This window comes from Ptychodera flava, chromosome 16 (genome assembly GCF_041260155.1).
Source record: "Ptychodera flava strain L36383 chromosome 16, AS_Pfla_20210202, whole genome shotgun sequence".
NCBI lineage: Eukaryota > Metazoa > Hemichordata > Enteropneusta > Ptychoderidae > Ptychodera > Ptychodera flava.
The window spans coordinates 37,711,183-37,738,554 of record NC_091943.1 but is presented as its reverse complement, the minus strand read 5'-3'; the positions used below and the strand labels follow the sequence as shown (position 1 = coordinate 37,738,554).

Below are 27,372 nucleotides of genomic sequence, written 5' to 3'. Positions count from 1 at the left end.
CTGACAGAAAGAGAAAAGTGAAAATAAGAATCAAATTAAACCTGTCCACAGATGATAATTTTTTATATTTCTTTTTGCGTAGGAACTTTGAATTTGTTAAATGCATACATATCTACTTATATTCGACTTTGAGTTGGTAATGCCCTTAAGATACATGGCACAGTTACATGTATGTGATAAATGGATACAGAACAAGATCACTGACAAGGAGAAAAATCATTTGACGCTGTTTATCATAAACATAAAAAAAAATCATTCTCCTGATCGTCCAGGTAGACTGACCTGCTTTGTTCATGTAGGAGTGCTTCTTTTGCTTTGCTGACAGCAGATTGCAAAGCATCTTGGGATAGCAACAGCTGTTGAATTGAATAGCTGTCCATCTCTAGTAGCATTCCTGAAATGATATTGTATTTACTGATGACATTTAATCTGAAAATAAAGTGACTCACTCTTGCAATTCTAAAAGTCAGGTAATGCTGTGCATTACAGGCCATGAGCTGTAGCTTGTTGCTTTCAGTAATTTCCATGATTTTATTTGAAAACTGAAATTGCTGTACATCTACTGACTAAAGGACAAGCGCATATATACAAGTTTGAACATGATAAATAATAAATGGATGCCCTGCTCAAAGACTGCTACCTCTATGCCATTGTGTGAAAAAAGTGTGATGGATGAAAATCGAACCCTTTGAGAAACAAGACATTGTCATCCATTGGCACTGAATGTACTCTACTTAAATGTTGTATTCTCTGTTCTATTTGGAATATGACCAGTTTTGAAAATGGCAGGAAATCAAAAATGAAGGGAAAACTTGTATTTCTGATTCTGTCACAAATGAATGTTATTGTACTGCCATTTTCTAGATGTTTCTGAGAAAAAGGTGTGAAATACAAGGATTTGGCACGACTTTCAAGCAAACAAACCATTTCCCCCTGACTTCGATCAAAATTCAAATACATTGGCATTCAAAGTCTGGAAAATGACATGGTATTTGAAAAATGATCATATTGCAATACTCTGTAAGGGTGTTCCTTTTTCGTTGATCTTCCATACACACAAATTTGAATGAAGGGAACCATTGACAGAGGTCTTTTCAGAAACAGGTGATTTTGCTTCTATTGTCTTCAGTAATTTCAATGAATCTTCAGTAATTTCAATGAATCTTAATAAGTACAATTACATTTGCTTTCTAGTCCCTGGTCTCTTCACAACCAAAGGCAAAAATTGGACATGCACTCAAAATTATTTTTATTACAGAGCAAAAGTTAAAGGGTAATGGGTTTATTAACATGCCATGAGACTTAATTTACTCCATTGTCTGTCATTGCTGAAATGTAACTCTATCTCAAGAAAACCTATTCTGCATGACCAATAGCTCAAATTGCAATGAGCACAATACAATCAACTGGTCCTGCAAACCATTACCTGTGATTTTGGCACACATTACAGGTTCCAACTCTTCTGTTCTTGAGTAAAGTTTTTCACCAAGCAAGTCCTTATTTTTGGATTCTTCTCGCTGCAGAACCTCCATGGCAACTTGCAGCCGCTTCTTTAAGAGGTCATCATACTGCAACATTTGAATGATCTCTTCATTGTCAAGTTCAAGAAGCATCCCAGTAAGTCTCTCTGCATGCTGTGGTTGTAGTGCTTCAATGGCACAATACAGATGTTCGCCTAGTATTTCCTTTGTTGTTGGCAGGCTTGACATTGTCCTTAGTTAACCTTTTTCAACACCAAAATCTTGGACAATATCGTTTTCTTATAAATGTTTGGATGTCTCTGGAAAACAATGAGCTGAAAGAATTACACATGACACATATTTTACCCCTTTTGACGGTCAAGACAACTTGAAAATGACATGCCTGATAGAAGACAGAGGGATCATGTAATTTCGTCATGTGTGCTGTAGCATCAATATTGTTACTTCAATCAATTTTTCAAATATTTGTTAGTCTGTTGGTCTGTCTGTCTCTGCGTGTGATGTATGTTTACTATGGACTATTTTATTTTCACGTGAGTTTATTTTAGCTGAAAACAGATTTTCAATGCTTCATTGTGATCTCATTTTCACTTCCTCGAGTCTGACTACTTGCAAAGTACATGTATAGGAAATTAACATTTTTATTTGGATTTTATTTTAGTGGAAAAAGTTCCAGCGAAAATAAAGTATTCCACAGTGTGTGTATATGTGTGTGTATCTCTCTCTCTCTCTCTCTCTCTCTCTCTCTCTCTCTCTATATATATATATATATATATATATATAATAACAAAATTACTTCAAGTACAAAGTAATGATATCTGTTACTTAAAGGCAGGGGGAGCCTATAAATACCCCCTATCTCCCTGGGCATTCATAATCCAATATGAGTGGCGTATGGTAACAGCGTCAACGAATGCTGCCGAAAATCTGGAGCTTTCAACAACCATGGTGTAAATTAAAGCACTGTTCCAACATATTACGTTTTGTGAATACTTGTTGCATCACCTTGTTGGTGAAATTCTCTCATTTTGTCCATTTTAAGTTGATTTTTGATGCCAAAACTGCTTCGATGTTGTGTTCAAAGCGTCCACAGAACAATAGATGAAAACATTCAAACAGCTGCCAATCATGAGGGGACGCGAAAAGGTGCAAACGATCAAACATTTGTTGTGTACATCGGATCGATTACGATGTCAACAATGAATAAACGATTCTTACCACTGAGCAAAATACTTGACCAACGGTTACTGAACACGAGTCTCAGATGAGTTCAGACACAAACGGACTGCTTCATGGTTTCAAGCAGATTGCCTCTCCCTGTTTGTTTGTTGATCTGTGTACCTGTAGGTCTATGAATGGGTGATGTGTATGTTGACCTGCAGTACGATATTTTATGATAGATCTCTTTTGGAAGTACTAGTATAGTGGCCTAGCCCTGCGTACGATGCCGTGTGTTCCCGGCGTTATATGGCCTCCCACCACGGCTCTGCTGATTGCCATGGACAAAACCGGCAACATGCAAATCCAATTTGGACGGAGCACAAACAACTACTTTTCTGACTATTTTCGGCCGAAATCAACTCCAGTCCAATCCAAATGCAATTGCTTACCCAAATCACTCATAAAACCGTTGTTTGCTGGCGATGCATGGTCAATGGCCGAGGCAGTGGACGCCCATTGGATACGTGGATAGAGGGACGGTGGTTCATGCCACGATTATGCAGGTGCCCATGAGCTGCATTATTTCCTGTCGGGTCGGGGCGATGAAACTAAATCGCGATTGACTCATCTCTGTCGGATTTGACCAAAAAGAGACACTTGAAATAGATTATAGCATCAAATGTTGACATTCAGACTGAAACATGATGAAAGGTCTGAAGATCGCCGTGATGTCGTTCTTCTCTACACGTTTTTCTGAGCTTGTTTTTTACTAAATTGCTCTAATATTATCTGACGTTTTTTTGATCAATTTTTCTTTCCCAACCAGGGCACAACATTACCTTTTTACTTTCATAGTAACCTAGGATTCATTTAATTCGCAGATTACATGTAATAGACTCTTATGTTCTTCCTCGATTGTCTGTGACTGATTTTGCTTTCCCGATATCGATATTGCGTTCGCACTCACATGTCTTGAACCTTACGTCATTCACTGAAATAATTTTCGGACAAACTCAAGAAATTCGACAACTACTAACGAAAGTCGGCAAAATTTACAGAGACTAGCAATAATAATTATGGTCATTTTACCATCGTTAGCTAAGCGGATTCGCTTGGCGGAAGCAGTATATAACGATCTGAGTTCCCAGTTTTACCCTACCGTGTGAGTGTAGTATTCGAACGAGTAAGATCATAATCTTACGATGTTCCGAGTGGCCTGGAGATTTTTTATAATATACAATAAATTGACCCTATCAAAATTACTCTGTTTTACATTGATTGGATATTGATATTTTTTTCTATACTTTTTGACTTTTGATTTTTTTATTCTCCATTGGCGGCAGCACATGTACGGTTACAACCGTCATGTGATGACCGGAGTGCGATTGTAAAGTTGTCGTGAACAGTTGTTGTTCAGAAGAAAGATCATTTTGTATTTAGAGGCTGCAGTTCGGGATTGTTCATGATAAACAACCAATTATACATTTCCTACATCTTTGGAACGGGGATTACGCTAATCTTTCATGTGATGAAAATTTTTTTAACGTGTTTGCAATGTGTTCCCAAGATAGTGTGAACTGATTCTTTGTCAGAGTAAAAATCGTCAGAAATGGTCCAGTAACCATGGTAAAATAGACACAGATGAAAAAAATCATTGCGAGGAAGATAGTAAGAAATTCACATTGCAATATTTGCTGTCGTATTTCTCAGCAGGAATAACCCATTTTTACACGTTGTGTATAAGAAGAGCAAGCAGTTGTTCGGCGGTCAATTGCTTCTATCATAATGATCTTGATCGCAGCTATTTGGCGAGAAGACAGCGGGTACTTATAATCTCGCAAAATTATTGACATCATGTCTTTGTAATGACAATTTTCGATCGGAGGCAGTTCAAATCAACAGCTGTGGTATATTAGGAATCGTTTTTATCACTGGACACCGAACTACCTGCTTTGAAAGTACGTTATGTACCATCGGCGGTAACACATTGGTGGTAATCTTGTCTAATTCTGCCCCGCCTTTTGCACCGTCCTGAAAAAGCTATAATTTTTTTACCCTGACATATAATACAGCGACCTTGCACACTAATGATCATTCCAATGTTTCTGTTGGGGTTTGTTGGCTTTTTAATTTGCTCCGTGGCCCTGGTAAGATTTTTTTCAATACAATACACAGTTTGATTTTTTTTCAACGTAAATTTAGTATATTGCCAGTTTGTTGGGTAAAGTTGTCTGGAATGAAAGTTTGAGTTGACGCTGACAGAGTAGACGTCGAGCCCGGTACAGTTGACTGAGATCCGGTCGGTTTGGGGTCGTTTAGTCTGGAAACCTGCAGAGTTCTGTATGATCATCGTTCGGAAATTAGGTGAATTTTTTGGTCAAAGTAATTCAGTAACAATGTACGCAAGATTCCTTGTGTTGTTTTTGTCACCGTCATACGCGTTTACGGACGGTTTTCGATTAAAAACGGTAAAAATATCCAGTGCTTGTAAATGCATGCACAGTTTATTCAGTGACTGTTTACGCAGCAGTCGTCGATTCGACTAGGATTTGCCACCACGTAACAACTGTAAACACTGCGTCAACAGTCAATACGAAAATTTTGTGCTGAATCGAGTAAGATAATAATTGACTTGCAGTGGGAAAGGTCAGTCCATCATCCGTCAAAGTTGTTGATCCAAAAAATATCCACTGTGCACCAACTACATGAGTGGCTGTTATAGTTGTACACGTAGTTCCATGGGCTTTCCTCTGTCCCTTGTTACGAGCTATGTTCAAAGAGCGTCAAGCTACGAATATCGGTGAAGTACCGGGTACATTGATTTTGTTCAAAGCCACTGCCTGTTTGTTCCCCCGTGTCGTTTTTTGTGTCCCTAACGTTGGCTGGCTCTATATGCGTACAAACATAGCAGTCGGGATTAAGATTTCCTGGATAAATAGATACACTCATAGTTTATTCCGCCTCTGACGCAAAGATACACACTGTTTTACATGTGCCACTCCTACGCCCTGGGATCGATTTCCATACCTTTAAGTTTCATGCATTCTGCAATCATCAGACACAAGAATTCTTGTGTCTGATGATTGCAGGATGCATGAAACATATATCATTACTTTGTATTTGAAGTAACTTATGTTATCATTTATAACGCTCTGCTTTAGCATCGAGCACTGTAATTTCCAACGACATCTGTATAATTCTATATATATATATATATATATATATATACATGTATGTATATATATATGTATATATATATATATATATATATATATATATATATATATATATATATATATATATATATATATATATATATATATATATATATATATATATATATAATAAGTGAAGAGTATGTCTAGTTTTATTTTTTTTTCATTGTAGAGTAAGTTTTTTTGTGTGTTTTCCTCTGGTTTTATGAGTACACTCTCGAATTAAAGAATAAATAAATAATATATATATATATATATATATATATATATATATATATATATATATATACACACACACACATATATATCTATATATATATATATATTTATATTTATACACACGTGTGTGTGCATGTGTGAGTACACATACATATCACACTCATATATACAGAGAGAGAGAGAGAGAGAGAGAGAGAGATACATGGATACAGAGAGAGAGAGAGAGAGAGAGAGAGAGATACAGTGGATATGAATGAATTGAAGTTTATAACTGTACTGAATATGTACGACATATGACTTGCAATTATACCGGACCTACAGTCGCTTTATCGTGCCAGTGGGTTAATTAAGAGCCAGTAAAAGTATTCCCAAATTTGTCTTTGCGTACCGGTTACTTTTTCTCATAAAGGACACTCCCTCCCATCCCTTCAACATTTATTTCATTACAAAATCTTTAATATGTACTAGCCCTGCGTACAGGTCGGTTCCCAGACACTTCGCACCAAAACCAGTTCGCACCTCTCCACCTCGTCCCATACCACTTCGCACCAAAACCACTTCGTACCAAAACCATTTCGTCCCAAGAGTCACTTCGCCCCAAAACCACCTCGTCCCAAGAGTCACTTCGCCCCAAAACCACCTCGTCCCAAGAGTCACTTCGCCCCAAAACCACTTCGCCCCAAAAAATCACTTCGTCCCTTATACCATTTCATCCAAATTACGATTCACTGCTTTCCTTACTCTACCGCTGGGCACCAACCTGTAGAGCTGCATAAATATAGCCAACTAATGCTCACGAATATTTTCCCCTATTAAATCGAGTGGCGGCCATATTTGAGAAACCGACGCGTTGTGTTGCGTTGATATCTGAGTTTAGCCACGGTCCCTCCACATGCACAAAAGGAGGGACCGTGGTTTAGCGAACACACACCGAGAGGACACACAGCTACTTCTCAGGCATTACTTTCTTACCATATCTGCCGTCTTATGATCTCGGGCATATGCTAAGTTCGAGCGCGCGTTCAGCCGATGTCCAGCCACGGAGGGACCGTGGTCCAGCCCACTACCCGAAGTCAATATTGCATCGTAAACCCAGCATCACATCTGATTTAGGTATGTACAGTATACATCCACAGCTAGTAAATAAAGGTAAAGCAACTCCAGACATCGTTCATATATTGGTTGTTTTGCGTTTAATGTATAGTAGTCTGTATTTTCTGTTTCACTGTCTTGTTGTGTGTATCATGTATTATAGAGTCGATTAGGCACGGCGAGACATACACTCTCACAGCCCTAGCCTGCTTCACCTCTGACAATAATACCGCCCTCAGAGGGTGAGTCGAGCGAATTTTAGCGTCATTAGCCTCTGAGATGTGTCTATTATTTTATTCACCTAAATTTAGTGAAAGTCAAACATATTTTCTTCCACCGTATTCCCTATCAATGTCTTCCACGGCTGGTTTGTAAAAAAAAATGTTCTGTGAGGAATCACACTCATTTTACTAGGGTCGTACTATGGGGAAGTGCAGTAAGATACCATTCTCAATACATAGGTACAATAAATCTTACAAATAAGTGACATTTTGAACATGTACAAACATTTCACAATTTGTGACCTTTTAACACAAGGCGAAGGGAGTGCTTTTCATACAAAACGAAATGGATGCAATTGGATTAAGTGTGGACAAAGGCCAAATGCGAAGTATAGAGTCTAAAGGTTATAATTTTCCGGTTTCTTAATTAGGTTTGTTTTAATATGTGTCTCAACTGAAGGTCATTGTATAGACAAGTTTTGTTGTTACAGCGCTTACAGGCAAGCCTTGCCACTTCGATGCCTGGTATGCATGTTTTTTTACACACACCAAACGTTTTCATATCATTAACAGGAAGGAACCTAATGACTAGATTGTTTGTACAGGATAAACAACAGAAAACTGACAGGGAAATATATCTGACATGTAAGCCTTGAGACAGATTACTATCACCAGTCTTGGGTGCAAATTAATGTCTTTACGACCAGATGCCTATTGACTCACACACATCCAAATTAAAGTCAGGCACACTATTACAAACAATCCAGTCATTAGGTTCCTTCCTGTTAATGATATGAAAATGTTTAGTGTGTGTAAAAAAACATGCATACCAGGCATCGAAGTGGCAAGGCTTGCCTGTAAGCACTGGTAAGGTATACCATACCTCTTATCTTTGTCAATGGTTTGTGGGTGGTATTGCAAATTTGTGTCATTCATGTATAACAATCTGCTGTACAGCAGAAACAATGCAATTTATGGTAACTGGGAAAATGTCTATTATGTGTACTTTATGATTTTGTCAATCTTCATTGCTATCTTTTCACTGTTTTCAGCAATTTCATTACCGGTAACTTAATTCAAATTAAGAATTCTCAATTCATTCCTTGTTTACAGGAAATTGCGGTGGCTTATTGATAATTTCCGATACTTCCCTCTCACTTTGTTAAAAATGTAAGTTGGTGAGTACTATGACAACTCTTAGATTCTTGATTCAAGTGTCTATGACATGCCCCAACAACATTCTTGTGAAACTTTCCTCCCGGGGTATTTTGTCCCATCATGCATTTGTATCAATGTAAAATGTGAAAAATAAGCAAAAATTTCTGTTTCTGCCTGGCAAGAGCATGCTGGCACAATGGTGATGTGATTGTGACAAAACTGAGTGACACAATGACAAGATTGTGTTGAAAATTTGCAATATTGGTAACGTCTTGCTTTAAATAATGAGATAACATATAATCCGTTTGCTCAAAACTCTATAGCTTGCGTACCAAATGGTGGTAGAGTTTCATAAGATAACGGATAGGTTATTGGGTTGGTTGATAAGATATCAACTAAAATTAAAGGATGTATGGCTTGGTACTCTTAAACCCTCTTGGGAGAACACTAAATGGTATTTTGTCTCAGTAACAAAATAAAGTTGCAGTTGATTTAATAGATGTCAATGTTAGTTTCAGCAAATTTCATAAGCTACTTGTCACAAACATCTCTACATTTAATGTCCAATCGCCCTTTTATTCCCATATTTCCCTCATTCATTTGGCAAAATTGTAAATCTTCAGATTCTTCATAAGTTGTTGCATCTGGCTGACCGGAAACTAAAAGCTGAGGACTTGTCGAAGTCCATATTTCACAATCAGGTCAAGATGGTTAAAATTAATGAAACACAACACATTCCATATGTGGTATTTTAACATAATACTGTACATTTGAAGGCTGTTGAAAATATAGATACTGTACCATTCCCTGTACCATTTGACATCTCTGTTCATCTTTCAGGAAAGTGATTGTTCAAATTTATCTTGTGGTTAAAGTGATGCTACCAGAATTCAAAAACTCTGATATGTGTCATCAGTATTTGCCTACTGTGTGCCCATGATCCTGTAACTTCCCGCTTTAACTTAGAGGGACAAAGTCGCCTATTTTTCATGAATTTTGTTTGATACGAGATACTACTCATTGTCTCACATGTTGAAAGATACTGATATTTGATGCATATATTTGACCCTGATTTTAGACAAGTTAAATGAAACAATGGCGAAAATGAATTAATTGTCATGACCATTAATTCATTTTCGCCATGGTTTCATGTATCTCGTATCAAACAAAATTCATGAACAAATGGGCGACTTTGTCCCTTTAAAGGGGTGAGTCCCAAACAACACCTTGAAACGTTCACAGTAGACAGTTTTAAAATCAAATTCATGTCATCAAGTCATCCAAAATGTTCGGAAAATCATGTTTCACCCATGCAAAAAACTCATAAAGCACATGTTAGGTAAAAACTTTTTTATTGTTGAAAATAGTGTCAATGACACACTGCTCCCATACAATGTACAATGTAAGTCAAATTCGGTTAAAATATCATTTCTAGAATTGCATCATTCCTATATATAACAACTCAGCCTGGAACAGCACTGTCATACTTGTCTCATAACAAAACCATTCACACAGGCAGTACTTGAATTTTGATGGATAACCTACTATATTTTAAACGTGTGTATTGAAAGCATGGCAAAGAGTACCAAAGCATATGCAAATTTCATTCACCAAGACACTTAAGGTCACTCAAGGAATCCAATTTGAAAGTATGGGCATACAATTTTGAAGAAGATTTTTTGACCTCAAAATTGTCCAAAAAATACAAATGTCTAAATTTCACTGTTATTTCAATGAATGCTATTTTATGAATCACAACAAAGCCACATATCAAATTTTAAAGCAGTCATACCATTGGTTTCAAAGACTAAGATTTCTTTACTATAACAACAGAGCAATTGAGAAAAGATTCATTTCAAATAGACAGTACTTGAGTCGGATGAATGACCTACTACATTGCACTTTCACTTTACCTACTACATTTCACTTTGCATGGCAAAAAGTACTAAAGCATATGCAAATTTCATTCTTCAAGTGATTTCAGGTCACTCTAGGAACCCAATTTGAAATTAAAGGCATACACAGTTGCAAAGAAGATTTGTTTGACCAAAAATGGCACAAATTGCACAAATTTAACTGTTATTTCGACGAATCCTATTTGGGAATCACAACAAAGTCACATATCAAATTTTAAAGCAATCCGACCATTGGTTTCAGAGACCAAGACTTTTCTACTAAACCAACAAAGCAATTGAGAAAAGATTCATCTAATATAGACAATACTTGAATTTGGATGAATGACCCACTACATTTCACATGTGTACATTGAAAGCATGGCAAAAAGTACTAAAGCGTATGCAAATTTCATTCTCCAAATTATTTCAGGTCACTCTAGGAACCCAATTTGAAATTAAAGGGAAGAAGATTTGTTTGACCAAAAATGGCACAAATTGCACAAATTTCACTGTTATTTCAATGAATCCTATTTGGGAATCACAACAAAGCCACATATCAAATTTTAAAGCAATCCGACCATTGGTTTCAAAGACAAAGATTTTTCTACTAAAACAACAGAGCAATTGAGAAAAGTTTCATTTATAATATTGACATCAAAACAATACGGTTAAATGAATTTGGCCTAAAATACCTAAAAAACCAAATATGATCAGAGAAGTAGTTCCTGAGTTCTTGATTTGTTACACTTTTTGAGATTGTCAGGTTCATTTCGCAGTTACTCTTGAAGAATCTGTGGTGCATTGCCATACAATGTAGCCGATGCCCTCAGGAGTCTGTCGGCACTTATCTCCTTGCTTTGAAATTGCTCCCACAAGGTAAAGAGGCGGCCATGAACATTCTTGTACAGCGTCTTCTGGTGTTTCGCAATTTCCTCTCGGAAACCAAGCGGGTTTGCAGCCGGACAAACATGGCTTCACGGTGAAGAAGGTTGACTAACACGTAGAGGCCAAGGTTTCCTTTTCTGCCACGTTTGTTAAGTCGTGAATGCCAACCCTCTACATCATTGTTGGTACGAATGGATTGCTGGTAGCATGACCATGTAGAGGGCGGCATTATTTGTAGAATCTATCCATTGGTTCTGGACGTAGTTGAACACCTGTTGAAGAAGAATGATTAGAACCATTTGTCAATTGAAAACCATACCACTCTGGCTACTCCAGGAAAAATTCCCTAAACCACTTCACAATATACATACCAGAACAACATATCTTTTGAATTTATGTCATTGTGAGAAAGCACACTATGATATTGACTCAATATTAACGGTAAGAATTTATTCTTTACTCCCCTGTGAAATTTAATATACTCCATTTAATTAGCCTTTTGAGTGCCACAGTCATCTTTATAAAATACAACCAAGAAATTTTTTTTTTCAGATCCAAACATTTGTCAGACTTTTCCTAAGATGTTGACTAAAAACTTGTGAAAAATGCTGTCCATTCAGTCCAAAATTTGTAAGAACTGCAGAAAAATCTGTCAAAATCAATAAAGTGTTACACTAATATCTTGGTGGGAAAAATTACAGCAGTCATGGTTAAACTGCCAGAAGTGTTGAAAGTAGCAAACACATTCATGCGTTTTAACATCATTTTAGAGTTTCCACCATTTTCAAAAACTAATCATATGACAGAGAAATTAAAATTTGGGGTTGGGCACCATTTCATGAGTGCAGCAACCCTTTATTCAACATCTTATTAAAATGTGTAGGCATGGTCCAAATCAGTGAGCAGTGATACTTCTACACATGTCCTTCAGTAAGCACATTTACACGAACCAACTTTAGTTTTAAAGTAAAATCATGAAAATAATGCATAAAATTAGCAGCTATTGGGGCTCTAAAGGCATATGGGAAAGAAGTCATCTCAGAATAATGATTCTTCAGCACATTCAGTATAAGTACACAATAGTTGTTGATATACATACCTCCTTGAGTTTATCTGTATCTGCTTTCTGCTTTAATTTCATGAACGTTTCCGCAATGCACTCCTTTGGAAGACACGGTAGGGCCATCAGCCTCCTGAGAAGTTTGAAAACTTCATCCTTCTCCATGTAACTCCTTTGCAGGCCTGCATGTTGGATGTGTCTCCACACAGCCTGCTTCCAGTGGAAAGCACAGCCTTTGACGATCACTCTTGGGAAAACTTCCTTGAGTGCTAGCCATATTGCTGCCTCGAAGTCGACCATGGACTCCACCATCTCTATGTTTGGAGGGAGGAGAGACAACACAGCTCTGAAAACTGCCCTGTAGTCTGCCTTGCTTTTGCCAGACATAATAGCAAAGCAAAGAGGAACCTGTTACAAGTCAAAGGATACAAATATGGTATGAGTTATTGATGACAACAATATTTGTCTTAAGGTCAGTTAACAAATGACGGTCAATGTATGTATATAAAGTACAAAGCATCTCAGGAACACTTTTTACAGTATCTTTTCAGCCTACCACTTGTAGGGGCTCATTTGGAGCTTTAGGGGAAAAGCATGATTACAGCACTGCTGACTGGAAATTGGACACAAAACCAGCAAATTACCCAGCTGTATTGCCAGTCATATAGTGAATTTACTTGGTAGCTAGCGAACAACTTTGTTAACTTGTCAGCGATATCGTTTTACATTTCAGTCTGCTGCAGACACTTCTGGATTTGAGTAATTCAGTGGCTGGTTCTTGCTTCATGGGATTCAGAACTAACAACGAAAATCGTATATGGTTGGCAATACAGCTGCAGGGGTACCTAAGAAAGTGTAGCTTTTGAATGAAAACGATAGCTTTGACATCACTTCTCGGTCTTTTGGCCAGGTCCATATATCTTTCTTTCATGAATTTGACTTTGTGTACCGTCTATTTACTGTCTGTTCTGTGCTGTTTTGTGTCTATGTTTACAACTATTGTCTTACAAATTCTGACCTAGTGTTATTGGATTATGGATTGGTATGATTGCGATTATTTTGACACCGTGCCGGATAGCTTGGCTAGGGAAACGATAGTTGCTGGAATGGAATCGGTAAGTTTGGTCATCTAAAACGATAGCTTTGAACATATTTGATGTTGAAGGTGTAAAACAAGATGGCTGACAGCAAAAGCAGTGGCAGCGGCGGTAAGTATTTTACCCGTTTTCTCAACAAAACACCAAATTCTGTTGTGTAAGATGCCGCGTTCAGTGAGGTTCAGGTTCGATTACACTTCTGTAAAGTTTCTGCGCCCATTTTACAAAACTTGCAGAGAAATCACCATTCCCGTTTTCGAAGTGAACAGGCTATCAGGACGTCCTATTCTAATACATGTACAGGGAAGATAATGTATATGATAGTGTAAAGACGTAGTCGTTAGTGTTGGCAGTGCCTGTTTTCCAGAGTTAAGACTTACCAAGATTTCAAAGTTAGCTTCAGATAAGATGAATAGTTATCTTCTCTACCTTCAATGTCTGCACGAGCAATTTTTTATACACTATCACATACACAATCCATTTACATGTACTAGAATAAGACGTCCTAATAGCCTGTTCAGTTCGCAAACGGGAATGGAGATTTCTCTGCAAGTTTTGTAAAATGGGGGCAGAAACTTTACAAAAGTGTAATCGAACCTGAAACTCACTGAACGCAGGATCTTACACAACTCAACTTGCTGACTTTTTGTCAAAACGGGTAAAATATTTACTACCGCTACCACTGCTTTTGCTGTGAGCCATCTTGTTTTATGCCCTTAACATCAAAATATGTTCAAAGCTATCGTTTTAGATGACCAAACTTACGCATTCCATTCCACCAACTATCGTTTCCCTACCCAAGCTATGCTGCACGGTGTCAAAGCTATTGTTTTCATTCAAAAGCTACACTTTCTAGGTACCCCTGAGCTGGGTTATTTGCTGATCAATTGTCCAATTTCCAGTACCAATCGCAGTAGGAGTAGAGTGGCTGAAGAGAAAATATTTCATCATCTCCCTCCCCCTTAAAACTCCTAACATTTGTGCATTTTTGGATCTTTAAAAAAAATCTTTGCATTTTATGTGTCGTTAGAACTGATATGGATGTACTTTACTAGAATATAGCAAGCACAAAATGTAAATGAAACGTAGCACTTTCATTTGATAACCTAAGAAAACTTATGAAAGATTATATTTCTTCCCTGTTCTGTGTTATTCATTGGTATGATTTGCACTGATTGAAAAATTCAATATTAATTAAATATTATCCTTTTTAATGTAGACTTAGCTTACCTGTTTAGTGACACCATCCTTCTTCAGAAAACAGTGGATACTTAGCAGTTGAGTAAACGGTGCCCGAACAAGTTTAAATGTACCATCTATGTACCACCGTTTCCCTTTAGCAAGATACTGCAGTTGTTCACTTGTGGCAAAAATGAAATGTTTTTTGCCAGCTCGCCGCCTCATTACTTCTTTGTACAGAAATCCTGTCGAGAGAAATAAAAATAAAAGCAAGTAGTACCTCAAGTTGTAACTAATATATATTTGCTATTGTTCAAGTCACTCTAAGTAATAAAATATGGCTGGCTAGAAAGATCAAGACAAATCAAGTAGACAGGGGGTTCTATGCAAATGAACATGCTCTCAGAGAAACATCAGCTGTGAATCTTCAGATCTATGATCAAATATTTATTGATGTAATATTGACAGTAAAGAAAGAACAGCAAATTACCTTCTGGAAGAAAACTTTCATCAAGTTCAAAGTCTAGTAGATCTCTTGGTTCATCTGGCACCATTTTCTGCCGTGCTCTGTTTGCACAACGAGTGAGTGCATCAATGCTTGGGAGAGTTGGTGCAGGTTGATCAACACTTATTTGATTCTGCAGAATGTCTTCAACAATTTCTCCTGCAGGATCGAACAGGTTGTTGACTGCCTTATCCTTAATGCGTGATACAATAGTTGCCACCAAATCTTGACCTGGTTCAGGGGGGTGCAAATGATCATGTACACCACGTTTGTATGAATCCCCACTCTGAAAAACACTGGCAAGGCAGTAAACCTGCTTGTTCCGTTTTGGACAGCTGTAAACAAAAATAAAGGTAGGCCTTTTCAGACATTCAAAAATGTAGAGAGAATTCAGATTTGTCCTCTCAATTCACTATGTCGCTTAAGTTCAAGAAACAGAATTTATTCCTCCCAAATGAGAGTTCAACAGTGCGAAATGGTGATGTCTGCCAGAGAGAACCTCATAATCTTAACACCGGCTAAATTACGGTAGAGTTGACTTTCCAGATCCTCAGATTCAGATCCTCAGATTCAGATCCTCAGAACTCAGATTTCAGATCCTATAACTTCAGATGCAGATTCGAATTTACAAGCCTTTTACAATACCCGTATTAACAGTATGATTGCAATATTAAATTTAATAATTTGAATATGACATGTACAAGGCAGTTATGAAAAAAAACAAGTCTACGTGAACGTTTTCGCTCAACAAGTTTCAACGAACATGGGTCTACAATTACAGATTAGCTAATTTGCTTCTTCCGACCTCTGAATTCTGATTTAGCCCGGGGTAACTGGCCTCAACATGGATTAGTTATATTCCCTCGCCATCAATATTACGAACGATGGTAAAATACGGACTGTCGATAGCCAGCATTTACATGATCATCGCGGTCTTGATCGTTCGATCGCGGGTGTGTTTATCTCCGGGGTTTATCTCTATGAGGGAACGTTCACGTGATGACATAACAAGTGGAATCATTGCGCACCCTGTCTTCGACTGATGACGTTCTGATTCTGAGATCGAAGTTTTTAAGTTCAAGATTCAATATAGAAATAAAATAATTTCTAAAGCCTTTTCAAATCTAAATTATATTTTATTTATCAGTATATTACATCAAACTTTTAAAATTGTGAAATTTTAATTCCAAATCTGCGTCTGAAGTTATAGGATCTGAGGTCTGAGATCTGAGGATCTGAGGTCTGAGATCTGAGGATCTGAATCTGAGGATCTGAAAAGTCAACTCTACCGCTAAATTACTGAAACATAAAGCTGACAGTGCAGTACATTATGGTTCATCCCGGTATCAGATGACCATTGTTGGCTGTAGAATTTGTTACCCGCTGTGTTTGTTTATATCTCATCTTGCCGCTCCAGATAGGAAAACAGAGTTTGACTTAGTTAGTTCCCTTGGTATATTGCAATATGGCTAGCTAAATTGGTAGGTAATTACCAACTTGCCACACCCAAGAATAATGGCCTCAACTGTAGCAAGTCAGGTGGTGAAGAAAAATTTGAAAGACTTTACATATTACTCTTCTCATAGTTTCTAATTGAAAATATCCTACCCCAAGTTACCCAATGTATACACAAAAGGTTTGCCATGCTGTACCACTGTTTTAACCATCATCACAGGAAGATATTATTTACTTACTGCCACTGGGTGCCTTTCCTTGTGTTTCTCTTTACAGTGTAGGTGTACCCTCTTGAATCTACTAACTTCATCCTACGCCTTACGGTTGAACCTTCGATAATCTTGTACTGAATGTCGCTGCTGGTGGAACTGGTGGAACTGGAATCCGAGCCTGTTGAGGTGACAGTTGCATCTTGTAAAGAGTCCTCCTGGACCTCTTCAACCTGTTCAATACTGCAGTCTCTGCTGACATCTTGTGACATGTGAACCTGTGAAGATATCTCAGCTCTGCTCTCTACTGATGCCATGGATACATCATTTGATGGTTCAGAGGATGGCTGATTTGACAAATGAGAAGACTCGGCAATTGGATCACCAATTGGAAACCCCTCCTGAAAATGATGAATATGGCCTTGTTTAGTTCACAAATGTAATGTCCTATTACAGTGATATTATGCTATGATACATCATTTGATGGTTCAGAGGATGGCTGATTCTGGTTATCATTATGAAAACAATTTCTGTAACTGGACCTAAAAAGAAAAGAACAGGTTTTCTGTGTCATCCTTGCATGTATTTATCTAGACTTAGTCTCGGTTCATCATATTTTTGTCATGTTTGCTTGAAAATAAAATATATGTACATGTATATTTGTGTCAAATATGTGTCGTATGTGTCGTATAATAAAAATAAGCCTGAGACTGTTCTGGCAGGTTTAAAAGACATATTTTGTGAATTTATTCATCCAATATGACAGTTGTTCGGTGGCCCTTTTCAATACGTCTTCTATAAGTAAATGCATATATTTAAGGCGTAAAATGAAAAAATTCATTATCAATTTAAGTTAATTTTGTGTCAAATTGTATGTTTTTATGTGTCCAAGACTGTTCTGCAGGTTGTAAAGGTATATTTTGCAATACTGTTCATTTCTAAGTAGAAAACCTACAAAATTTAACTATTGGACTAGCACTCATAGAACCATAGCCTACTTTCAAAAAAACCATGTATTTTTTCACACCAAATACTAAACCTTCATTTTGCCAACGTTAACATGATATTATTAGTTCAGGTAAGAACACCTTCAAAGTACTATGCACATCAGACAACAGCTATAGCAAACACATACTTGCATATTTTGTCAGTATTTTGTCAACTCTTGAGAACTTTCAGCAATAGGAGATGGAGCTATGTCCTACAGGACATGCACAATATTTCTTGTGAATTACTTGTTATAACAGCAATAATCATCTTGTTATTTCCATCCCCAGTCTCTTAGTGTCGGTCTATTGGGCAAATTAAACATTTCAACGAAACTGCAACTGTTGATAATTTTTTCAATTTTCTATGCAGTATATCAAATACAGCTTCTTGCTGTCTCTCAACAGTATGCTGGAACACACACTTTTCAGTTTGTTGACAAACGCCGGCATATTATCATTATAAATGGAATTATTTTAATTTTACCAAATTAGTGTGATTGAAAATTTGAATCTTCCAGTAGTGCCGAATTTGAAAAACTTTGTAAAATTTTGTAAAACATCTACCGTGGCCAGAAATTCACAATTTGCATACTCTGTCATGATCGTCATTTTGTGTGCTCTTCAGCAGTTGCAATTAGCCTGGCCTGATCAAGTTGCAAGGATTAACTCAAGTTGGCTTTGGCTGATAAATAAAAGAGTCCACTGATGTGTTTAAAAGTGAATCAATTGACCAACTTGCCCATGAATATGGCTCTACCAACTGCTAATAACAGGTAGTGTTGGACATCTGCGAGCAGAACTGCCCCAATACATGTTTATTTTTCTCTCTGCGTGCATCCCTAATAAACATGCGGCTACATGACAATTGGGGGGGGGGTTGAAAATTTTGACTATATTGACGGAGGGGCTTGAAAATTGTTTCAGGTATCTTGAAAGGGTGTGAAAAAAAGACTTCAATCGCGATACCTCCACCCCCTCCCAACCGTTATTTTTGAACGCAGCCTAAAGGCAGTAATTTGTATCAAATGCTATCTGTATTATTTCACGATACTGCTTTTCAAAAACTATCTCGTACGTCCATGATTTAAAGTCTTTCCCCTAGCATGTCTTCATTGTTGTACTGAGTAGTCCGCACGTACCGGAATAAATGAATATGACGCCATGATGACACAAAGTAATTTGAAAACCACAGCAAAATAGTTTTAAAAGATCTGCTGGTAAGGCCAAAAAAAAATTGTGCTGTTCCGATTACATGGTTTTCAAAAATAGGGTAGGTAGGTAGGTAATTTTCTTTTTTTCATTTTTTATATTTCTCAATGTGCATTTTGTACGCGTTCAAACAAACTACCAGTGAACAATTTCCTCATAAAATGCACTCAAATTGAATACCAATTTATTAAAATAAAATATTCATCAGTAGAATTGAAGTGTGTGGTTTATTAGACTGCCACAGAAATTGATATGGCTGAATTACAATTCTTTGACAGGAAAGAGAACTGTTTACCCACAGGTAAGTCTGACTTGTAAGAACTGACACAACACGATATTTACAGTCATCAATGCAGTGTTTCATCTAGGATACAATACCAGGGGGGATTGGTCCCCTCTCCTGGAATTGTTGAGGGGGATTTTAAAATTTTGGGGGTGATTTAACTGAAACATTCAATGACATCTTATATGTAAGTTTTAATGTTGCAGTGATGTCACTTGTGATATACACACTTCAAGCCATAAATCACTTGCTTACACAATCCAAGGTGCTGGCTCCAAACACCATCCTCTGTAAGATTTTTTCAAAAGTCAACAAATTTGGGTATCACTGTTGTGAATGTATAGGGCTTCCAAGAGTGGCGGATGGCTCATTAATATTCATAAGCTTTAATATCCCTAAAAACTGTAGCATATTCCCTAATGCTTAAATATTCTGTATGTTTGTTTGCACGTATTCTGTAAGTTTGCTTTCATAGGGCTTAATGTACATTCAAACATTAAAATTAACAGCCAGCCATTCCCACTGTACCTTCAAGGGATTTTTTTATTTTTACTGAACTGTCTGCACTACACAAACCAAGAAAAAAATCTATTGTAGTTTAAAAGAATGTTTTGTAGCTTCTGAAAAAATAATATGCTTGTTTGTCACGATTTTACTGTGCGTATATCATCCCTCACTACTGTAAGTTTGGATCAACATCCTTTGCAAACCAGTGAGCTGTATTTTTCTAGTGACCTAGCTGGTCTTGTAGTTTTGTGCGCAGACTCATTAGAGCTAAAATAAACAACTTAGAGGGTCAGATCCCTTGTTTTGAATTGAATGCAGAGTCGAGTATTTCTCGATGTCAGATTTGCACCAGTTGATTTTTTCAGTCATTTTAGAATGGGGAAAATAACAAACAGAAAGGTTGGTTGTTACGACAGTTAATTTTAGGGTGATTTGCTCCGAAAAATGAGTCGGTGTCTATACACTGAATTCAAAAACCGGGCCATTGAATGACCCCACTGCACTGCACAGCTTGCTTCAATGCTTGTGCAGTCTGCACTTAACCGGTTTCTGTGACAGTAAAGTCCAATTTTTCGTGTCAATTTTGCTATCAGAATTATTTTCAAAGTGTTATGGACATTCATATGATGCACAAAACCTTCAGTTTGTCTCCTTTTCTCAATCGGACAGAGACGATGTGACACAAACCTTATCGGGCTAGCTGGGGCAATGAACTTTTGTGAACGTAACTCAACTGGCTGATAGGCTTTCATATGTAAAATCAGCGTACGGAAATTTGCGCGTGGTATCGTTTCAACAGTATTTTATTGAAGTAGTTCAAAAAGTATCAAAATCGAACTAAAATTGGTTTCATGCGTTTCACGTTTTTTCATATCATTATTTTTACTTCCGGGTTTACAAAACTCTAAAAAGTCAAGGGTCGGGGGGATAAAATTGATTTAGGTCGGGTAATCGGAACAGCACATATATATTTTTTTTGGCCTTTAAAAGCATATCGATATTGGGTTCCTCTGCATTTTTTCAATCCACTCAACAAAAAAGATACTCATTTTCGGACCAAATGATTGCGAATCTGACTGATGGTAAACAACGGTAACAAAAACTATCTATGATCACATTACGTGTAAATCCACGCAAATTAAACCCTTTGTTTCAACGTGACTTAATCCCTTAATCACTTTTTGCTCAAAGTCTCTTCTCTTTATCCGGTGATTGAGACTGCTACTGAGTGCGCATACTAGAAATACCACATTGGTTTGCATCGAGCCGATGCAAATGTAACTTGTTTTCACGTTGATATCCGATATTCCTTGAATGCGATGTGGACTTTTTGAAAAAAACACGCCGAATTTTTAATCCGAAATTTCTCACGGCATAGTCAAGGCCGGCCGCACAAATCAAAAACTATTCGTGAGAAATATGGTTGTACTGAAATCCCAATGCAATATCATAGTGACGTCTTACGAAGTAAGCTATGGATGCCTTAGAGAAACTCACCTCTGGTACGGAAGGCACTGCCTCCGGGCAGAAAGCTGTCGTCTCCAATGCTGAATTTCTTCTGGTAGTCGCTCCAGTCACAACAATCGGTACGCAAGGTGTACAAACGAATTCAAACTTTCCTCCTTGTCGAACAGCCTGTTTGTAAAGTGCCGATGTGATTCCTACGGGAAAAGATTAGGTTAGATTATTGTGTGTCGATAATGCTGACAAGAAAAGGTACTTGGTGACAATGCGGAAAAATTCACTCGGAAATAGGTTTACTAACCTTTAGTGCACCTAAGATGTTGCCATCGTTTGCATACGTCACATTCTATGGCCTGCTGTCTTGGTGTGACGTCTTGATGGCATTTTCCACAAGGAAACTGTGGAGTTACCACTCTTCTGTACTGCTTATTTCTCGTATTCATTGTAGAGATACTCGTAGTGTGAAGTCGTCGACAAGTCATTCACAGTGGTACTTTCAAAGTTTTTTCAGTGAAACTTATAGGGCTACTCACGTGATACTCCCATGCATGTGGCCAGAGACCGACGAATCAGCGATCAAAGATCTTTTTGGGCAAGTGTCGATCAATTTTGTCAAGCGTCATCATGAAGAAGGACCAATCAATGTCATTCGCTTTGGCTATCATTCAATTAAAATCAAAGATGCAAGAAACCTGCAAAACATCTACTAGCATCTATTAATGGACTTGGTACGAAGCAATTCCGTGAATTTACGATACCAATTTCGTCATTTGGTAAAGTTTGTAAAATAAATGTACATAAAATAGTGTAACGTAAAGACGAGAGGTGCGCTTTATTTTATTACAACGAATCGTGTGCATAGAAGTTAGTTACTCAGAACACGATTGGAACTAATTTGGGGTAATTGGATCTTCATATTTTTAAAATTTCACAAATATGTTAGGTGCCCAACGGCCGCATGTAACAATATTACATATTACGCACAAAAACAAGTGTTCAACTTAAAATGAAAAGCAGGTGAGCTTAGTTTGCAGATAAAACAGACGTTACTTCAGAATCCGATTGTCCCAAAATTAGTTTCAATTGTGGTTTAGGTAACATCACTAACTCCCTTGATGCTTAACTTTTTTTTCAGCAGGAAGAGTCGTAAGCTTACTTTATTCTGTATTACTTGCAAAAAAACTTACAAGTTCAAACGAAAACATGTAAGAAGTATTTTGGTTCCACGGTTCTGGTAAAGTTTGTTGAAGTTGAAAACTTAGAAGCGCTTTTACATTATAGATACCCCGAATCATGGACCTCCTAAAATACATCGGGGGTAAAGGATCCATAACCTCATTAAACATCATGGGCGGTGAAGAGGGAAACTTTTGGTGAATTTCATACGCTATAATACATGGTAAAAAACGGCACACTTAAACAGCATAGCATAACAGTGTACGATGAGCAGTTGTAGGCGCGAAATCACTTGATGTCATAATCATTATGTATTTGCGAGAAAGTGTCATTGATTATGACGATTAGCCCCCACGTAAGGTGTAATTTACAGTATGTTTGATAAGCGCATCAACACGTAACCCATTGTTGGCGATGATTGCATGATAAGTCCATCAACACATCGCTTTATTGGTGATGGATGCACACTGGCTTACCGAACGCACGGTTAAAACAGTATTGCACTGAACTGTTTCATGAACTGAACATATGATCGTCTTGAAGAATATTTTAAGCCAGATTGTCTGTTAATGGCAACGCAAATCGTAGTAGTATGTACACAGCCAAGTAGATTATGTTTGTGCGAGAAAGTGTCATTGATTATGACGATTAGCCCCACGTAAGGTGTAATTTACAGTATGTTTGATAAGCGCATCAACACGTAACCCATTGTTGGTGATGAACGCATGATAAGTGCATCAACACATCGCTAATCGCTGGTAATTGATGCATAATGGCTTATTGAACATACAAGGCATACACTATTTATGTATATACACTGAACTGTTTCGTTAATAAAACATGACTTCATCATTTTGAAGGATATTGCAATCCAAGTTGTCAGGGAATGGCGACGCAAACAGTATTAAAAAGAGGTGCAAACAAAAGCAAGTTAGATCCATTACACTGAAAGGTCGTCTTTTCTATGGTCGTGTCTCCGGGAGATTGCATTTTCTCGTTCCCAGCACTGGGTTTTGGTGGGATGGGGAGAGGGGTGTGCCGCAAAAGAAGCGAAACCCACGCTTGTTGTCACAGGCGGCGACGCAGATGGCTTTATTTCCCTTTATCATTCATCTTCGCTTGCCAAGATCTCTTGTCCATGCAGCTTGATGCTCCCCGAAATCAGTCTGTGGGAGTGTGATCGAACTAACGACCCGTCCGTACGGAAGATGATGATCATTGAGATTATTGTACCCGACCTTTATACATCAATCATGCATGATACATTGTCATTCGGTACCTTTAAACCATCACTTTTTATCGGCAGTTTTGCCATATATTTCCATTTGGATGATGCTTGCGCTGTTGTCTTTTTGTTAACAGTTGTCGAAGTTAGAGACATAAATAAGTAAAACAAAGAACAGTGTTGAATATGAAAGTGAAGTTGAAGACCAAACATCGATAGTGGAGCGGAACACAATCTCTCAATTTTCAAACCATGTTACAGCCTACTAAAGTATTGATCAATTCAATGAACGGTTTCCGTTATGGGGTACTCATGACTAAAATTACACAGTCAGTTGTAATTTTCTGGACTAATCACCCTTATGCAAAACAAAATACTTCGTACGAAATGTTGTTTTGCACGAAATAAAACAATTTAAGTATTTTTGCCCAGGTGACTGAGCTGTATACTTTCGTCAAAGTTTCTTTGCATATGGCGTTGTATGTGTCTCAGATCCTCATGCAACTTATTGCAGTTTCTGGCCTTTATGAACTATCAATAAATATAGGATTACGGATACGTTCTCTACGTCCTCTTAAGCCACAGTTCCCCCACCGCGGGACTGTGCGTAAACCAAGCACTACCGAGCTCTCTGTGAATGACCTCTTCTAATTTATCGCCAGGTCATGTGAATGTAAAACTCTCAAACAGAGGAAATAATGATTTTATACAAAACGGCCGCTCATTTTATCAGCTTCATCTACAAGTCTATTGACGATATTGATAGAATATCATTCATGGAAACTACAAATGTCAACAATGACTAATCAGCTTAAGAGAACCAGGGATTGAGGACTGTCCCTTTATTTAAGTTATTCACGTAACACAAATTCACACATACCTGTACACAATACATATTCTTTCTACGTGGAATGAAAATCTAGTAAAACATTCGTTTTCTCCACTATTTGCATATTTACAATATATTTGTCGTTTTCTCTTCAACTCCAAAGGCCGTCGAAACTAGCATAAACGAGTTTCAAAATCATTGATGGGAAAACATGGAAAAATCTATCTATGATACAAAGGTGACAAACTAATTACTTCGTTTATCGAGCATTGATGTAAAAAGGAAAAGGATACAGGACAGCTCGATTAGCCCTTTCACACATGCATTGTTCTTTTCGTCTACATACGCTGGACTTTCCAGTTGTAGCACGGTTGCTGCGATCAGGAAACACCTTTAACACTCACAATTTTGTGTACATCGAAATAGTAGCAAAATTCATATATAAACTTTCAACTTTGTGAAATTACTTGTGTTGAATCCCCTGACAGAACAAAGGAAATCGAGGCATATCAAAGGAAATCGAGGCATATCCGATCAAATTATGACTATTCTTTTGAAGTGATTTGTACAGTCCCCTGGTTCTAAAAAAACTCTCACTTACAAAGTATCTGGCCACGGAGTCTGATTTTTTTTCTTTATTAGGAGGTTAAAGGTGTGAACTCTAAAAAAATATTTGCCCTAAGTGCTGATGGCCTCGCCATTTATATTATCGTAATTTCAAGTTGGGCTCTATTTGCGGGAAGTCGATAATTTGTTTCCGTAGGATTGTGTGCATATACGGTCGTGCTTCATGCCGAGGTTCTTTTTGTACATCCATGTTTACTGTGAGGAGCCAGTTATTGGTTTCTACCTCTATGCTTCAGAAAACTTAGAATAGATAGATCAGTGACATGCGTCTGTGTTACCAGTAAATACTATAGGTGTTAATGATGTCACATTATCGGTTTGTTCATGGCTACTTTTTTCTATTGATTAATTGTGGTTAATTGTGGTTTCTCTCATAAGAATACCGGGTTTGACAAGTACAACCAATAGCTTATTCACATAGGACTGGGGTCTCATTAATAGTGTTACTCGTGAGTCCACTCGGCAGCCCGTCTTTTAATCACCGCCATCGGGTCGGTAGGTGCACTTTCGCCTCTCCCAAGAGATATACCAATTCAACTACAAAATCGATTGGGTCATTTTGATTAATCGTATGTTGGAGAAATATCACGACGAACAAAATAAAAACACGGGGACATTTAAGATAGGACCCGGAAGAGAACTCGAATCCTTTAGAAGAAACGGGACACTATAACTGTACATCAAAGAATCGTCTCTTTAGGGTGTCAGCAACAAAAATTGTTAATTCTTGTTGCATTCCGAGGATAAGCCTTAGTTTTCATTACTGTTTTATCTCCATTATTCATTACATCTTACATGGAGGTAGTAGAGACTCTACTACCTCCATGATCTTACATAGAAGCTTGCCACGAGAACAAATGAAATCATTATCGGCATGATGAAAGAAGAAGCGACTCTTTCAGTCTTTTACAGCTAGTTAAATGTTATTGTCCATGACAAACAGTAACGAGCGTATCAAATATGAACAGTAGATACAAAATAAGAGATTGAAAAAATTAGAGAAAGTGAGGGTTGATGAAAGCTCATAAGTGCATAAGATGCGAAAGTTCATAACGTCGGATATTCAGATTCCTGGAAGCCTTTTCGTGGTGTAGAAAGATAATAAGCTTGCAATCTCTACCGATTAACATCGACGATGTCTACGTATACATTTCTTTTTGTATTCTGAGTAGCCGATATTTTTCCAGTTCGAAATTATCGTCTTCTGACCTCGACAAATTGCGGGCATGTTTTTCAGCTTTGATATTACACAAAGACAGAAATATAACCTTTGAATAATCGAAACTAGTTGTGGAAGGACTGTGCTAGTTTCTGACTTCGTTCCCCGATCTAACTATCGTCGATTCCGGCATATTTTCCTCAAGCATGAACATTTAATTTTTTATCTGCCATTACCCCATAAATATTATATTTTCAATAAGCCAGATGTCGACTAATTACGTTTTTATGAGCATGCATACTATATCTGCTTGGTTTCCTGACATCAGTTGATTCAGAGAAGATGCCATCCGACTTCTTCATATTACATTTATTCTGTTATATTATTGTTCATCCGACATTTCTTTGGAAAAATATATTTTAAGTCTGTCATAGACCCATGTCACAAATTTCATGACCCGGTATAGTATGCAGAATATCATTTTAGTTGTGTCATTTGTTTGTCACCTTCGCTTGCCAAGTCGTGCTGTTCAGGCAGCCGGATGCTTCCTGAAATCAGGAAGTGGGAGACTACTGCTAATGAGCCGTGCTGGCGGACGATGTTTGTTTGTTCGTCTGTTCAGAGTCAGATGCCCCAGATAAAACACGCTGCCATGATCACATTCTACGATGTCGGATTAAGCTTATTTCTGATCTTTATCTTGTCTCGTTCGTTCTAATGTCATATAAATTAAGCATAAACATTTTCAGAGTCAGTTCATGCGCGTGAATAGTACGTAACGGAAATGCGAAGAATGACAATGAAAAGGTATAGGCTATAAAGTCATACAATTCAAAATTATATAGATACTAGAAGAGGCTTTCTGATCCTTGATACATGTTTTATTGCCCAAGTTACCTTCTCATACAAATACAAAGCCAGTATAAGTTGTGCTCTGTCTGTGTCTACGGATGTCAGAAGGTTACGCACGCACGAAAGAACTCTGCGAAAATGAATCTTGACTGGTATTTAACACAAAGCTATAGACGTAACTGACTGATCAGCACCACGGCTAACCTTTGGGAGAAGTGGT

General features: G+C 37.6%; 3 protein-coding genes and 1 long non-coding RNA gene across 5 annotated transcripts in view; 1 reads left to right on the top strand and 3 right to left on the bottom strand.

Annotated features, from left to right (window-relative positions):
• LOC139114769 (uncharacterized) overlaps nucleotides 1-27,372 on the bottom strand; it is a 32,407-nt gene that overhangs the window by 4,286 nt on the left and 749 nt on the right. The window contains exons 2-3 of one of the 2 annotated variants that reach the window (XM_070676671.1): nucleotides 1,427-1,780; nucleotides 283-394 (exon numbers count right to left, since the gene is read on the bottom strand). In XM_070676671.1, coding sequence (XP_070532772.1) covers nucleotides 283-394; nucleotides 1,427-1,709 — 395 coding nt within the window. In that variant the 5' untranslated portion in view covers nucleotides 1,710-1,780. Of the gene's footprint in view, nucleotides 1-282; nucleotides 395-1,426; nucleotides 1,796-27,372 lie in introns of both variants that reach the window. The other variant, XM_070676672.1, reaches the window with a different exon arrangement.
• LOC139114772 (uncharacterized) lies at nucleotides 6,948-11,440 on the top strand. Its single transcript, XR_011547943.1, has 3 exons — nucleotides 6,948-7,189; nucleotides 8,503-8,567; nucleotides 11,319-11,440. It is a non-coding gene; the product is annotated as an uncharacterized lncRNA (long non-coding RNA).
• On the bottom strand, nucleotides 10,430-12,864 carry LOC139114770 (uncharacterized). Its single transcript, XM_070676674.1, has 2 exons — nucleotides 12,427-12,864; nucleotides 10,430-11,599 (listed from the first exon to the last, which is right to left on the bottom strand). The coding sequence occupies exons 1-2, from the start codon at nucleotides 12,772-12,774 to the stop codon at nucleotides 11,504-11,506; spliced, it is 444 nt and encodes a 147-aa protein (XP_070532775.1). The 5' UTR covers nucleotides 12,775-12,864; the 3' UTR covers nucleotides 10,430-11,503.
• On the bottom strand, nucleotides 12,986-17,552 carry LOC139114007 (uncharacterized). The gene is made up of 4 exons (XM_070675479.1): nucleotides 16,863-17,552; nucleotides 15,154-15,503; nucleotides 14,715-14,908; nucleotides 12,986-13,000 (listed from the first exon to the last, which is right to left on the bottom strand). The coding sequence occupies exons 1-4, from the start codon at nucleotides 17,147-17,149 to the stop codon at nucleotides 12,986-12,988; spliced, it is 846 nt and encodes a 281-aa protein (XP_070531580.1). The 5' UTR covers nucleotides 17,150-17,552.